At 47.4% G+C, this 15,745-nt stretch overlaps 1 protein-coding gene across 14 annotated transcripts in view; it reads right to left on the reverse strand.

Moving 5' to 3' along the window:
* CAPRIN1 (cell cycle associated protein 1) overlaps positions 1 to 15,745 on the reverse strand; it is a 568,063-nt gene that overhangs the window by 256,298 nt on the left and 296,020 nt on the right. For all 14 annotated transcript variants that reach the window (XR_013609671.1, XR_013609672.1, XR_013609670.1 and 11 more), the window contains exons 10-11: positions 3,840 to 3,995; positions 3,641 to 3,749 (exon numbers count right to left, since the gene is read on the reverse strand). Coding sequence is in view for 11 of the 14 variants with exons in the window: in XM_078684260.1 (XP_078540386.1) it covers positions 3,641 to 3,749; positions 3,840 to 3,995 (265 nt within the window). In the remaining 3 variants the exon portion in view is untranslated. The remainder of the gene's footprint in view (positions 1 to 3,640; positions 3,750 to 3,839; positions 3,996 to 15,745) is intronic.

Below are 15,745 nucleotides of genomic sequence, written 5' to 3' on the forward strand. Positions count from 1 at the left end.
TATTTTTATACTTCTATCTCATGTCCCTCCCACTGGATGATAGAAGTAAGGCGCGTTAATTTCCTCATACTGTTGGTTATCTGCCTTTACAACAAACTCTAAGAGCCTAGGATGTTCGGAGATATCTTTTATTCAAAGTGGCAACAACAATATAACCCCGACTTGCGCATGCGCTAAACAATCGGGCTGGTTTTAGTCAGAGACACTGCTATTGCACGCGCGTGTCTTCTTGCAATTCTCATCCCGTACGCATGAGGATGGCCCTCGCACTGCTGAGCCCTGCCTGAGACACTACCGCCGTATGCATGTACCGACGGGTAGTGTCCATGTCTTCACGCAGGCTCAGTTCAATCCTGGTCGTGCCCTGCTTTCTCGCGCAATACCGGGAAAACGATGGATACATATCCTTGTTTGGGCATCTCCCGTTTTCAATTTTGGGGCAATTATTCAATTACCTTGATAATATATAAACGCTAAACCTCCCATTGAACTGACACTTCGTCGGAGCCACGTTGAGGGGAGGAAGTCGAGCAGGCTATGCTGTAACCGTGAGTTCAAATGTTGATACAGGGTGTCTCTTCCTACCTAGATCTGGGTCTAAGATCAGCAAATCTAACTACCTAAATGCTTAAACATTCTCTAGGTCGCCACAGTAGGCAGGACAGCTGACCCCCAATATCACGCATCGGGCTCATGAGGTTATTAAACTGGTGATCATAAGTAAGCCACACTTTTACTTACAGCATGCCTTATATTCCATAGTGTGATACCTGATGTCTTTTCAGAGACTAATAATGTGTGTCCCTGTCCATGTGTGTCTGTTTTTTATACGTTCTTTTACATTTTTTCTAGGGTTCCTGGACCAACACTGGGTTCTTTTTTACCCTGTAGTGTGATTCCACACCCATTGTGACAATATGGTTTATTCTGCCTTTTTGTTCCTTCACAGGTTCCTATTTCTCGCCAATTGGGCGCAACGAACTTGTATCAATTTGATAGGTACATTACACCTAGACTTATTTTTGTAGAGCACACTTTTAAATCTACATCCATGTGAGTAAGGTGGGGATACTTAGTGCATATCCTTGTCCTGAAGGAGTTCTTTACTCCGAAACATGTTGACGACGCACTTGTGAGGTTGCCTTACCCTAACTAGTAAAGGCCGCCACCCTTGCACTTTTTAACAATACCAGCCGGGGTTTAAATAAAATATTTTTGTGTTAGCCCACGAGCCAGGTATTTTTTAAACCTTTCTCTTCACCTTCACTCACATTTTCCTACCCTCACACACGTTTACACATAGCTCACCTTACAGTGCTCCTGCGTAGCCGTGAGTCGTAGCACGCCGCATTCCGTAGAGGTTTGCGAAGACCCCGATGATGAAGCATGACACCAAGGGGCCTTTTGGTGTGTGAGGGGTATTTAAACCACACTGGGTGCTCCCCTCCATTGTAGGGTCCACCCTGTCCCATTTTGTGGATTCTCTTTTGTTTATGCATAACGTTAGGAGAGACAGGATCCACTTCTCCTCTCCCTCCCTCCCTTGTTATTTGTAATGGCTAGCCAATGGTAGACAGAGGCGGGAGAAAGCTCCATACTTCTAAACAAAAGTTTTCGCCTGTGCAATACTGCTTGCGCAGTAAACGCCAGGCAAAACCTAAAAACAGTGTACAATGAAGGAGCACTTTCGATTATATGGGCACGAAGAGTGCTATACTGCTAAATTATTATATCAATACCTATAAAATACTCAGGGTGCCAGTTGCATTACAGAGGGGAGCATCTGAACCAATCAAACACTCACACCCAGTCAACAGATCTGGGTTTATTACAAAGTGGTACAAAAGGGGGTGGTGATGGACGGAGCATCTGGACCAATCAAACACTCACACCCAGATCTTTTGACTGGGTGTGAGTGTTTGATTGATTCAGATGCTCCGTCCATCACCACCCCCTTTTGTACCGCTTTGGCCGCCATAAGTGTGGCAGGGTATGCTCAGATGTGAGTCCCTTGCTCACTTTGCCACTGGATTCAAGCAAGCCGGGCTGAAGACAGCTGTAATGCCAGAAACCGGTCCTCGGAAGCTTGTATCCGGTCCAGGGAAGGCAAGGCTTGGCAGTACGGGCTGGACTGTTCCCATGAGGCACAGGGTCAAACTGATTTGCATATGGCCATGTCTGAACTGGGGTGGCAGAGTGGGCTAAAGAACGGTGATGGATCAAACCCAGATCTTTTGACTGGGTGTGAGTGTTTGATTAATTCAGATGCTCCGTCCATCACCACCCCCTTTTGTACCGCTGTAGTTACATTACAGGGCATTGTTTTCTGGGATTTCTCAATAGTCTACCGTGGTGTTCCTCTTGACTGAAGTAAATAGAGAGAATAAATCCAAAGCACAGGTGTGCTAAAAGAAAGGTGCAACAGCGGTTTCTTGAGACTATAATATACAATTATCTGCCTGGACGGAGGCTGGATTGGTGCTTAACCAGCTGGGCACACTGATCCTGTTGAACTTGGTGACTCAATATGACTTACCCTGGATCAATTTTTAACAAACAAAGCACTGGCGCAAACCTTCAGGGACTTATGGTCGGGAGATCGAAATGAACCAGCGAGACATACAGTTCTATAACTGCTGGTGTCCATGGGCGCCGCATGGCATCTGGAGAAACGTTTTTTCCTGTCATTATTGGAAATGGGTCAGAAGCCAATAGAGGCACTCTGAGGTCGATGGGGCAAGAGCTCAAAGACTCTGAGTGGTGCAGGATCCTGATATAACCCAAGAGGGTTTCCAGGAAGATGAGGCCTAACTAAATACACCCCTTTTAACTATGCCAATAGGACTAATTTCACACCCCACAGACTTCAGGTCATTATTGGAGGGAAGCCAAGGGACTGACCCAGATGTACATCCTAGACACAAATTTCAGCCACATGACTAGGAACTGCAGCCCAGACAAGAAAAAAGCCCAGGACAGAATCGCAAAGAGCAGGCGAGAGCAATAGAGATGCCCAGGCTGGGGAGACCAATAGCGTGAGTAGGGATTTATAGTGAGATAGCAACGTGGTGGAAGTGAATGAGCGCAACATGGACTTAAAGTGCATGGGAGAGTGGCTCTTAGGGCAAATATGTGGAAATTGACTGTTTTCATGTTATGAAATGAAATGTGCCGGGAGATGTGTGAAGGGCATGCAAATCTTTTTTTTCTGAAAAGTAGACAGTTGTGGGAGGATACAATGAGCCAATCAGAGAAATGGCAAAGAGGCTACACCCCACAAGAGTAACATGGAACAGATCGCAGAGCTAAAACAAAAATACCTAATAGAAATCAAGAGAAATGGGTGGTGCTGCTTTCAACATGTCCTCAGTAAGTCTTTCACAATTAGATAGTGGTGGTGTCTGGCAGGCTTCGACTTAAAATAGACTACATGTACCACATATACCCACTAGATGGCAGCATGGGTTTATCGTGTGAATGTTAACATTGTGTTAAAAGCCTAATCAGTTCTAATCATACAAGATCAAACTGCCCACACGCTACAGTCAAACATCAATGGATAACTGTGAGCAAGCGAAATATCAAGGTCTGTACATATTTGAGATCAGAAAGGCACACATTAAGGGCTTAGAGTACTTACCTGGAGGGCAGACCATCTGTGTTAAATCCATACTTTGTGAGGGGTTCATTGGTTGGGCAGACACAATAGCTGGGTCAATGTTCTGATTCTCAAACTCCAACATGGAATCCTGCAAGGACATTAGAAGGACACGACCTGCATCAATATCAGGCAGATACCAATTGTTACAATTTTTATTGCAGTTAAACAAAAAACCCACCTGCATAAAGTTATAAGGACCCTGCATTTGTGCCATAAGGTCTTGTACTCGTTGCTTTCTTACTACTGGATCTGGCTGGACCACCGGACATAGTGTGAGAGTTTCAGGAATCGAAGGAGAAGTAGCTTGCGGCTGTTGCTGAAGCGAGTTAATAACCTTGATGAGAGAAGGGACTATAAGTATACGGATACGGACTCAAACATGTCAAATTCTCAGGAACTGCAACAAGACTTCATCTTTGAAGTCGAACAAGTTACTTCCCTGTAATAGTACTTCTATCTAATGATACTCATGATAGGATGCCCTTCCCATAGATGCTAAGGGACTGCAGGCGACTAAGCACTTTAAGGCTAACAAAATCAGAGTTAAACACTTTACAAACATAGGCGACAACCCTACTCCCAACCTCTGCTACTTTAAATTTCCGCAGGCCTTTAAAAGTAGGTTTTAAAAACTGGCAACATGATACCATCATTAATTTTGAAATATTTCAAGACCATAAGCCTCCAAACATGTTTATGATAGAAGATTAAAGGCAGTTTCAAACTTTTCTGCCCTAAGGTCCCCACATTTGCCCTATTTGTGCGCAATGACGTGCAGAGAACATTACAGAAATGTGAAGCTCTGAAAAATGAAAAACCAGAACCCCTGTGCCCTCATAATAATCACTTATGCACATTCCTGGGACGTGACCTGATCACTGGCCATGATTACACAGTTGCACACGAGCGGTCCACTCAAAGATAGTCCTCACTGGGAATGTCTGCTATTCTTAATCTTGTTCAAAAGATGCAATGGGGATTTGTGATTAAAAAATAATTAAATACTATACACAGGTCTCCGGCTTTGGTATCTTTGATAATTTCAAATGTCTGAGATACTACACTTTGTCAGGCTGGGAATTCTCATTGGTAAATGCTAAACAGTGGAAATATACTCTCTTAATACTGCTTCTGCTTTACACCCCGAGCAGGCTACCCATCTCGTTATGTGATCCACACTCTGGATCACATAACGTGGAAGTGGCTCTGTACTCCAGTTTCCATAGCGCAGGTTTATTAAGCTAAAACTTCAATTCTACTAGAGCTTCATAAAGAATGAGGCGCAAGAGCTGCATAAAAAGAATTGAAGAAACTGAATCTGGTCTGCAATATAGATGGTCCTTCTGGCAATTTGTTAAAGGTGACCTCCTTCCACAGCTGTGAATACTTCATAGATGACCTCCTTCCACAGCTGTGAATACTTCATAGATTCGAATGTTTGAATTAAGGCTAGAAAAGCAGCCAATGTATTACCCTGGTATAATATGTGATGGGCACTGCTTGGATTATCCATTACAGAATGCTAGTAAATTAAACAGCTTGGTCTCCAGACTTCCAGGAGAATATCCCACTTTCTAATGGGAAAGTAACATTCTAAAGTGGTGCAATGCATATCTTGTGGAAGGTATCCAACTCTTATTCAGACAATGATTGAGGTTTAATGGCATTGCTGAAGGAAGTCAATAGTTCGCTCCAACACCTGAAGTCTCCATTCTAATGCATTTACAATATAAAATGCAGCGATTGAGGAAATCAGCAAATAATCTTGCAGAAATGACTGCTAAGAAGAGCAGGGTTCCATGACATACTGAATGATTTGGGTTCATACATAAAGGTCCTAATCAGTGTTCAACTAAAAAAAAGGTAGGATAATTTGCTGTTTTTGGGAAGGACGGGTACAAACATTTCACGAACTCCGTAGGCCGACCGAAAATATATCATTTAATAATAAAGCCACTATCTACTAGGTGTCCCCAGGTATACAGATTCACTTAGGGGGTGCACTAGGATTAAAGAATACTGAAAGCTTTACGGTGTTAGATGAGACATGTAAGGCAATGTGTTATGGGAAAAAACAGCTGTTGGTAAAGTCCTTTCAATTTGCACATTGGGTTATTTTTGAATCCACATTGGTAGTATACAGCAGGCAAGATTTTATGTGAAATAACGGATCATGTTGCAGTACTAGGACGTGTGACAGCGCATTCAGGGCAAACTTTATTGGGTCTCCATAAGAATTCTTTAAAGTTGTATGTAGTAGTATTACCAAAGCAATACAGAGGCCACCGGGATAACTTTCACAGTATTCCATAGTTATAATGATAGCACCTGGAGATCAAACATACTAATATGTATTGTGCCAAGATATAGTAGTCCCCTCTCCTAATGTCCAAGGGAACAAACTAGCATTTTTTCCCTCCAAAACGATGCCAACTAGTCTCCTATATTTATTATCCATTAGAGGAGAATGTAGCTGGGGGTCTCGGTCAGACATCTAAGATTAATGTCAGCTTGTTTGCCAGTATCCTTCGTGTGTCAACCCAGTTTTTTCTATTTTTTAATTTTAGTCCAGACATGTTTCACTGTTGAAAATTGATATTTGGCCCAGTGACACAGGGAAGAGCTTAGTTCAGATTTGGATACAAGGTTCCTCTTTGCCTATGTAGTTAGAACAGAAATGTCATGTCTGTTCAGATCATGCCTAAGCTTTTGACTCTAGGGAGAGGCGCAACATATTAAGATTGAATTTGTACGTCAAGTAATCTACTTCGATGTATCGATAGTAGTGTGTTTCCTTCAGATGGGGTGTCACCTGGCTCACTTTTCAGTTTTTCCAGCAAGTTAGAGTGTACTCTAGCACTACTCCATCAACAGACTGCCATGAAACTGGTCTTCGCTGAGCATCTAGTACATCTTTAGAGAATATGAACCAATTTGAGATCGCAGACTTCCCTTCTTTTTTTTGTTTTTTAAAAATTTTTATTTGCAGATACACAGAAAATTCCCACCTTCAAACAGTACTCCAGTTAGTCGTCATTGCGGCACATAATAATAGCAATAAGATTTCACACGGCCGTTTAGCCCACACCCCGAATGTCGGGGGGCAGTTAACTTCATTGCGCTGGAGATACAAATTCACAAGCAATCGTATGCACTCAAGAACCACTCTGGGTATCCGCTTTTCACTTTGTTTAACCCCTCCCACCCCCTTAACATTGCAGTGCAGCAAGAACTAAACAAAATAGTCAAGAATCAGCAGTACAAACACACCCATGTCTCGTCCTATCCATCTCATAGCCACCAAAAAAAAAAAGAAAAACTGTCTGTCACAGTGTCACACAGTTTCGAAGTAGCCCCTCCCGATAAAGCATCAAGTAAATGTAACACTTCCCACCCGACGTAACTCCATCCGCCTTTCAACATTGGGAATGCCCAGTCCTAAATGGTCCGGGCTCTCACAATCCCCCATCCAACCCATGAAAGTGCCGCCATTAGGTCCACACCTTTCTAAATTTTTTCGGGCACCCCCATGCTTTATACGTCTCTCTCGGCTGCCATATATAGGTCCAACCCTCTTCTCCATTCCTCCAGTCCCGGCGGATCGGGAGACCCCCAGTATTTTGCAATATCCCTTTTAGCCACTACTAGTGCCAGTACTAAGAAAATGAGGAGTGGGCGCGGCAGGTCTACCTCGTTGGTCATGCCCAGGAGTGTCAGCTGGGGTTCACACTGGAGCGGGGTCTCCAAAACCTCTCCTAGTTCTGTAAAGATGTGTCTCCAGTACGTCTGGATGTCCATATTGTGTGAAAAAAAATCCCCTTCCTGCTGGCAGCCCCTAAGGCAGCGTGCATCTTCCACTTTCCCCATTCTATGAAGTCTCCTCCTATCATAATAGGTCCTGTGTAGCACATTGAATTGAATGAGGTGTAGTCTGGATTTAATTGCCACTTCCCGGGGATGCATTAACACTATCTCCCAGTCTAGGTCCTCCATGCCTCCCAGCTCACCCTCCCAAGTGCGTCGAAGCTTCACCAGATCGCCCAACATATGGTTGGTTAAGGTTTTGTAGGTGAGGGAAACCGCCTTCCCAGGGATCTGCTCCTGGAGGAGCCGTCCTTCTAAAGACGCATATTCAGGGATATCAGTGAGGGGGACTTTCTGTGCTCGCCAGGCATGTCGTAGCTGTGTATATTTAAAGAGTTGGGAGGGGTGAAGCCCGAATTCTGTCCTAAGGGCTTGAAAAGATTTCAGCTCCCCGTTGGCGATCACATCTCCTATTGTGGAGATGCCTATGTCGTCCCATCCCCGTAGCTTGTGGAGTTCCGGCAGCCACAGGCAATGCCACAGCGGCGTCTGCCGAGTAGGCTTCTTTTCCCATCCGATGCGTCTCGTGGCCCTGGTCCACGTGTCGAGTGTGAGAGTAGTGGCAGGCAATAGCGGTGCCCGTCTAGAGCCTCCGTATAGGTAGTACAGTAGGTTTCTTGACGACAATTTCGGCCTTTCCAGGGCATAGGTTGGGTGGTCCGCTGAGGCATGAAACCATTCATTAATCGGTGTCATCTGTTCCGCCCAGTAGTAAGCCTCCAAATTAGGAAGCTAAATCCCCCCCACTATATTGATGCCTTTGAAGTGTGGTCAGGGCCACCCTAGGTTGCTTGCCCAACCACAGGAAGGATCTCAAGTCAGAGTGAATTTTGGTAAGTACCGAGGCAGGAAGCGGGTAATATTCATTTTGTAGTGCGTACAGAAATTTTGGCAGAATGATCTTATACATCGCCGCTCTACCTAATAATGTGAGTGGGAGCTGCCTCCAGCGGTCCATGTCTGCCACCGAGCTCACGATAATCCGTTCCAAATTCTTTTGGAACGATATAGTCTTATCCAACGTGATCCAAATATCACATCATTAGACTTGACAGGCCTGACCTCTCTGTTAAGAAAACGCCACCTCCCCCTCCCTTACTTCCTGTGAACTCCTCTGCCTCGAGATCGCCAGCGAGGGCAAACAAGTTTGTGCCTTACATCTCATTTATCACCCACCTGGGGACAACCTCACCTTCACCCAACAACTCATGGACACGATCACTTCCAATGCCGGTCGGCAGATTACTCAAGTCTACCTGGGTGACTTTAATCTCCACTGGAACGATCAGAAAGACGCAGTGGTGAATAGTCTCAAAACTTTCCTTAACCCAAATATGCAACAGACCAACACACGACAAAGGCTCGATACTCGATCTCATCATCGCCAAAGAGGACTCTACCCAACTGGAGGCGATCCAACCCTGTGACTGGTCAGACCACCACATTATCACCTTCTTTATCAACGAAAAAGTTAAACTTAACCCGGCTCAACCTACCGAATCCAAGATCTGGAAAAGGGACATGAAGAATCTTAACCCCAACTCCCTGCCTCCCCACATCTGCAATCTCCTCCTTCCCCCTTCGGACGCCTCAGATGTTCAATCACTGACCGATCATTACCTTGGCTCTATGAACTCAATAGTCAACGAAGCCACCCCACTGCAACTGAAGAGAGTCTCCACCAAGAACTCAAACCCCTGGTATGACGGCAGGCTCAATGATGATAGGCGTGCTATGCGTCTGGCAGAGCGCACCTGGAGATCTGACCCCTCTTCACTGCATCTCAAAACCCTTAAAAACAAGAGAAATGCCTACTTTCGGAAAATAAAGCGCGCGAAGTCTGACTTCTTTAGCCTCCAGCTGGACCAAGCAAAAAACAGGCCAAAAAAACTGTTCGAACTAATCAATACTCAAACCAGGACACAAACCTAACAATCAAACAGCACAACAAGCGATACCCCACACTACGAAGACTTTTCTACTTTCTTTAAATTAAAGACCGACAACATGAGAAGTGACCTCATCAATGACATAAGCCGATACCCCAGCCACACCAGAATGTCTAACACTCAACCTAAGAATACCGCATCATGGTTGTCCTTCGACACCTACTCTGTAGAAGCATTACACAAAGTGCTCAGCACCGTGAAGTCCTCTAATCACCTCATAGACCCCCTACCTGCCAATGCTGTAAAAGACTTCATCCCCTTGCTCCTCCCACTTTGGACCAAAATCATCAACAGCTCCCTCCAACAAGGTCTCATCCCAGACTCCCTCAAGGTGGGGCAAGTCACGCCTATACTCAAGAAACCTACAGCTGACCCGTCTAACCTGAACAATTACCGCCCTATCACCAATATCCCCACCCTGGCCAAACTGCTGGAAAAATGTGTACAACTCCAGCTAACAAAACACATTGACCAGTTCGATCTCCTCAACCCTCATCAATCAGGCTTCCGAGCGAAACATAGCACGGAAACGGCTATGACGCACATAATTGATGACGCCCTCCAAATCCTTGATCGCAATGATTCCTGCCTCCTCATCCTTCTTGATCTCTCCTCAGCATTTGACACGGTCAAACACGAGAACCTACTGGAGTTGCTAAACACTAGAATGGGTCTATCTGGAACTGTTCTCAAATGGTTTACGTCCTTCCTACATAACCGGTCTCAGAGGTTCAAGATCAACAATGTGCTGTCTTCACCTGTGCTAGTCGATCTAGGCGTCCCACAAGGATCTTCCCTTTCCCCCACACTGTTCAACCTCGTCATGGAACCTCTCGCCACCTTGCTCCAAGCATCCAATGTACAATTCCATATGAATGCTGATGACACACAACTTTACCTAAAGCTACAATCCCCGGAAGATATCAAACTTCTGAACTCCACACTTAGAAACACTCAATCTTGGCTGGCCGTTAATCACCTCAAACTAAATGCTCTGAAAACTGAGTTCCTACTGATTTCACCTCCTGCGAAAATCACTACCACCCAAATCTGGCTTAATCACCTTACAGCACTCAATGTCCAACCCACCATTGTGGATTCTGCGAAATCCTTAGGCATCACTCTTGACGCCAAGCTCAACATGCAGCAGCACGTTAGCAAAGCAACGAAAGGAGCTAACTTCCAAATCAACACATTGAGGAAACTAAAACCCTTCCTCCCGGCCAAGGACTTCCAAACTGCTGTACAAGCACTAGTCATCCCCCGCATAGACTATGGAATTGTGGCCCTCAGCGGACTCCCGCTATCAACGACCGCACCCCTAAGAGCCTACCTGAACACTGCCGCGAGACTCATTACTGGCTCAAGAAAACACTCGCATATATCCCCAGACTTAAAATCCCTGAAATGGCTGCCTTTTGAAGCCAGAATACAGCTAAAAATTGCCATTATGACACTCGGCCATACACCACAAGGCACCCAACTACCTCGCTCGAAAGTTGTATATATCAGGAGGCTCGCGATCCAACAGAAGTGCAAAAAGTCTACTCCTGAAACCTCGTAGATTCCGGAAGGAAAAAACATACAAACGCTCCTTCTCAGGAATGGCACCCAGGATCTGGAATGCGCTCCCTCCTGAAACCAGGCTTATCTCCTCCACTGCATTCTTCAAGAAAGAGGTGAAAACCATCCTTATGGCCAAGTTCACCTGAACTTTAAGGTTGTTGGATCAGAGACTCTGCACTTTTTATCATTGGTTACCTGACTGTATATTGACATTATATCCTTACTTGATTGCGACCCTTTTATGCTACTCTCCTACTACCGACCACTATATGGTACACACTAGTTTGTTTACTCACCCTCTTGATGCCCCCACCCCTTGTTCTCTTTAATTCTAAGAAAATGGTATAAGCCATCCCTACAGCCAAAGTTTACCTGAACCCTATTGTAGCTGGATCAATGACTTTGCGCCGTCCTATATTACTGGCTACCAGATTGTTTATTGGTATCTTATCTGTACATGACTGCTATCCTAATATGCTTCTGATTATTATATTGTTCCCATTAGTCTGTTTAGTCACCCTCCTGTTGCCCCTACCTCTGTGAAGCGCTCTGATATCTGTAAAGATCTTGTTTGCGCTATATAAAACTTTGAATAAAATAAAATAAATAGATGTATATCCCGAGGTATTGAAAACCCTCCGTAGTCGTCAATAGTTATTCAGGCAACTCAACCCACCGTCCCCCTCCCCCCGGGTCATAGAGAATAGATTTGTGCCAGTTAATGGTGTGTCCCGCCCTTCTACCATAATGTTCCAGCTCCCGGAATAGTTCCGGTACCGTAGTCTCCGGTTTCGTGATGTATAGAAGGACATCGTCTGCATAGAGTGATATCTTCTCTTGTACGCTGTCCGTGTCGGTCCTTTTAAAACCTGAGATGCCCTCATTTTGACGTATCTTGGCTACCAGGACCTCTATAGTGAGTGTAAAGAGGAGGGGGGAGAGTGGGCAACCTTGGCGGGTTCCCCGCTGGATCGGGAATTCGCGGGACAGCGTTCCATTGACCCGAACCCTAGCATTCGGGATAGTGTAAAGGAGCCGGACCCACCGCTGGAAGTTAGGACCGAATCCGAATTTGTGGAGCACAGTATTAAGGAATGGCCAGTGAACCGCGTCAAAGGCCTTCTCGGCGTCTAGGGAGAGAAACCAATGCGGTTCGCCCCGTACCCTCACCTCCTGCAGCCAATTGAGAGTACGTCGAAGATTCAGTTTGGTGGCCCTGTCCCGCAAAAAACCTGATTGGTCCAGGTGTACAAGGTTCGGGATAACGGACCTCAGGCGTCGCGCCAGGATAGTCGCCAAAAGTTTAACCTCCGAATTGAGGAGGGAGATGGGGCGGTAGGAAGCACATTCCTCCTTCGGTTTACCCTCTTTGCGTATCGGGACAATCGTGGCCACGGAGAGGTCCTGGGGGAGCCCCCGTTCCTGATAAGCCCCGGTGAAGAGCCCCTTAAGATGTCGACCCAAAAGGTCAGCTGTACGCTTAAAAAACTCGGCCGGGAAACCATTCGGCCCTGGGGTTTTCCCCGGTCTCAGTTTGGCTATAGCTTCTTGTTGGACCCGGTCCTTTGGGCAGGTTCACCCCGTGACTTTTTGCTTTTTCCTAGCCTGTTTTTGGAACCTGGATTGGTGATTTTAGGCCTCTGCGCACTTTTTCACTGTGGTACAGTGTAAAGTGCGTGTGCTCTCTGGGTATGGATGGTGAGTGACCTGCCCTCCCATAGGAATGAATGGGGAATATGTATGCCCATAGTAGATTCCTGATGCATGGGGAGTGCAGGGTCGAGTTTGATATGTGTGAACTCGTGAGAAGGAATGCTGCAGAATGGTATATGCGGCATGGCTGTGGCTAGTCTAGAAGCGCCACTTTTAGAAGTTGGCATAATTGTGTAGTGAGTCTGCTGGCACGTGATTGGCTGATGTGCCTGGGCCTGCTGGTAGATGGACTGTCTGGTGAGTAGGACGGGGTCTGCAGGGCCCTGGAGGAGGGGGTCTGAGTCAGCCGTAGATGAAAGGCCCCCATCTGTTGTCACGGATGGGAGGGAAGAGCTCTGGTGGTGCCGGGCTGTGCCTGTCAGCCCACCCTGCTGCCTCTCCCTCCTGATGGCCAACGGTCACCTCTGACCTGAGGCTGACAGGAGAGGGAAACCAGATACACCCAGGGCTTAGGGCTCGCTTACACAAAGACTTCAAAAGACTTCAAAGCCTTTTCTGTGTATAAGAAGTGGCTGTGTTCCCTTCCAGGCTGTTCTTGTCTTGTTCTGTTGCTGACTGGAACCTACCCGGGGCGGGCGCTGCCCAGCCCCTGGAGGCTGATGGACTGCTGGGGGACCCTTCCTGACTGTCCCCTTGCCTGCTGCATTGCTTGGAAGACTTTGCTGGTCCATAGCGCTTAGGAGCGCTTTATTTGCCTTTCCTAGCGCCTGGGAGCGCTTTGCCTATTTTTCTAGCGCTTTGGAGCGCTTTATTGCCCCAAGCGCTGGAGAGCGCTTTATTTGTATTTACAGCGCTACTTGGCCCCAAGCGCTTAATAGCGCTTCAACTGTTGTTGGGTGCTGTTTGTATCGAGGGTGCCACCCCTCGGATCGTGGCTCCCCGCCTGCCTGCCTAAAGAGGAGGGCCGATGCGCTGCCCGCAGCGACCCGGAAGTGGTCGGCCGGCCGGCCAATCTCAGCGCGGCCGGCAGTCCCGCCCCCCGCAGTCGGCAGGAAGAAGAAGGAAGGCGGGGGAGATGGCGACGGTGCACGGGGCTCCTCTCGGCAGAGGGAGCCCCGAGGAGAAGATGGCAGCCGTTGCGGGGCCCCCGTGACCAAGAGGGAGCCCCGAGAGAAGGGGAAAAGCCTGGCTGCCTCGTCGCCGGTCTCCCGTGTGGAGAGGGAGACCGGACTCGCTAGGAGCCGAGAGGGAGGTACCGGCAGCCGGGAGGACGCCGCAGAGAGCGGCGCGACGATGGAGCCTTCCCCGCAGCAGAGCCGGTGAGTGAAGGGCTGCGGGGGAGGAAGCTCCGTGCGGTGCCGGTCAAGGCACCGAGTAAGGGCGGCCCCGAATGGCAGTGGGTCGCCCCACTGGGGTCACAGAGCCCGCGAGGGGCTCTTGAGGGCCCACACTGCTGGATGTTGGTGCCGCTTCGGGGCACAGAGTCAGGGCGGCCCCGGTTGGCAGCGGGTCGCCCCAACGTAGTCTAGAGCCCAGAGAGGCTCAAGGGGCCTCATCTTGTTGGGCGAGCCCCGAGGCTCGTAGGGGCATAATTGACTTTGGTGCATCTAGGGCGGCCCCAGTTGGCAGTGGGTCGCCCCAACGTGCGTGAGCCCAGAGAAGCTCAGAGGGGCCATATTTTGTTTAAGAGCCTGTTTGGCTCCAACGACCCCACAGTGGTTCTAAGAGCCTGCTAGGCTCAGGGGGCATGTTTGTTCGGAGCCTGTGTGGATCTGCTCTGGCCAGGTGTTTGAAAGGTCCACTGAGGACTTGGGGGAGGGTGTATTCCTAGAGCCAGATGGCTCCAACGCCCCCAGCTGTTTCAGAGCCTGTGTGGCTCCAACCTTTTGCGCAGTTCGTTCTAGGGCCAGTGAGGGCCCTGGCGCAGTGTTGATGATTCTCCAGCTGCCCAGCAATTAGTGGGCAGCTGCACCATTTAGGCGCAATTTCAGGAGAGAGTCCCTGTGTGGGACAGCGAGGGCACAGTGGTGCCAGGCCTTCCCAGCTGCGCAGCACTTAGTGCCAGCTGCAACGTTTAGGCCCTTGTGAGTGTTCCCAGGGGACCAGCAAGTAGTGGGCCCCTGCATCGTTTAGGCCCCTGACATTGAGACTCAGGGCGTTCTAGCCCCAACGAGGCCAGTTGGCCTAGGGACTGCCACAGGTGGTGGCTTATGTAGGTTTTGCGCAATTGTATGGTTCTTGCACCTCTGAATGTGATTTCTCGCATCAGGTCTTATTCCTGCACCTCTGAATGTTTTTAGACATCATGTGACTATTGTGCTACGGTATTATTCTGGTACCTCTGAATGTAATTTTATTGCATCATGTGCTTTATTCTTAACACCGCTGAATGTGTAGGTTTATGCATTATGTGTTTTTCTTTACTACTCCTCTGAATGTATATTTATGCATCATGGGTAATGTGTCCTTTCTTAGCCCCCTAAAACGCTGTGTGCTACTTAGGTGGTTTTCCTTTACTACTCCTCTGTATGTGTTTCATACATCATGGGTAATGTGTTCTTTCTTAGACCCCTAAATGCGGTGTGATACTTAGGAGGTTGTTCTTTTTAGTACAGGTGGTCCTAGTGAGGTCCTGGTCCCCTGCGTGACAGTCTCCTAATGGGTTTAGGGTTGCGTAGGTGGTACTTACCTGTTCCCAGTAGTTACTGGATGTGATCTATAACTGTTACTTTGTGTTACAGTGAAGTTTATATACTTTTATTCTAATTACTGACAACTATTTCTATATCTGCAAAGTGTTGATTCAGACAGTGGCCCATGTGGCCCTGTCTTGTAAATAATCCCTTGTGAATATTGCCGTGCCAGTTGGCACAATGTACATGTGTAATTTCTATCTGATATGTTTTGACAATACAAAAGTTATTTTAATATAACCTTGTGTGGAGTCTCTTTTGTGGTGTACCTAGGATGTTGTTGCTGTTGTGCGCTGACGCAAATGCTTTACACATCGCCTCCGAGTTTAGCCTAGACTGCTCGTGCCAAGCTACCTAGA

The sequence above is a fragment of the Lissotriton helveticus genome, chromosome 3_2, assembly GCF_964261635.1.
Source record: "Lissotriton helveticus chromosome 3_2, aLisHel1.1, whole genome shotgun sequence".
Classification (NCBI taxonomy): domain Eukaryota; kingdom Metazoa; phylum Chordata; class Amphibia; order Caudata; family Salamandridae; genus Lissotriton; species Lissotriton helveticus.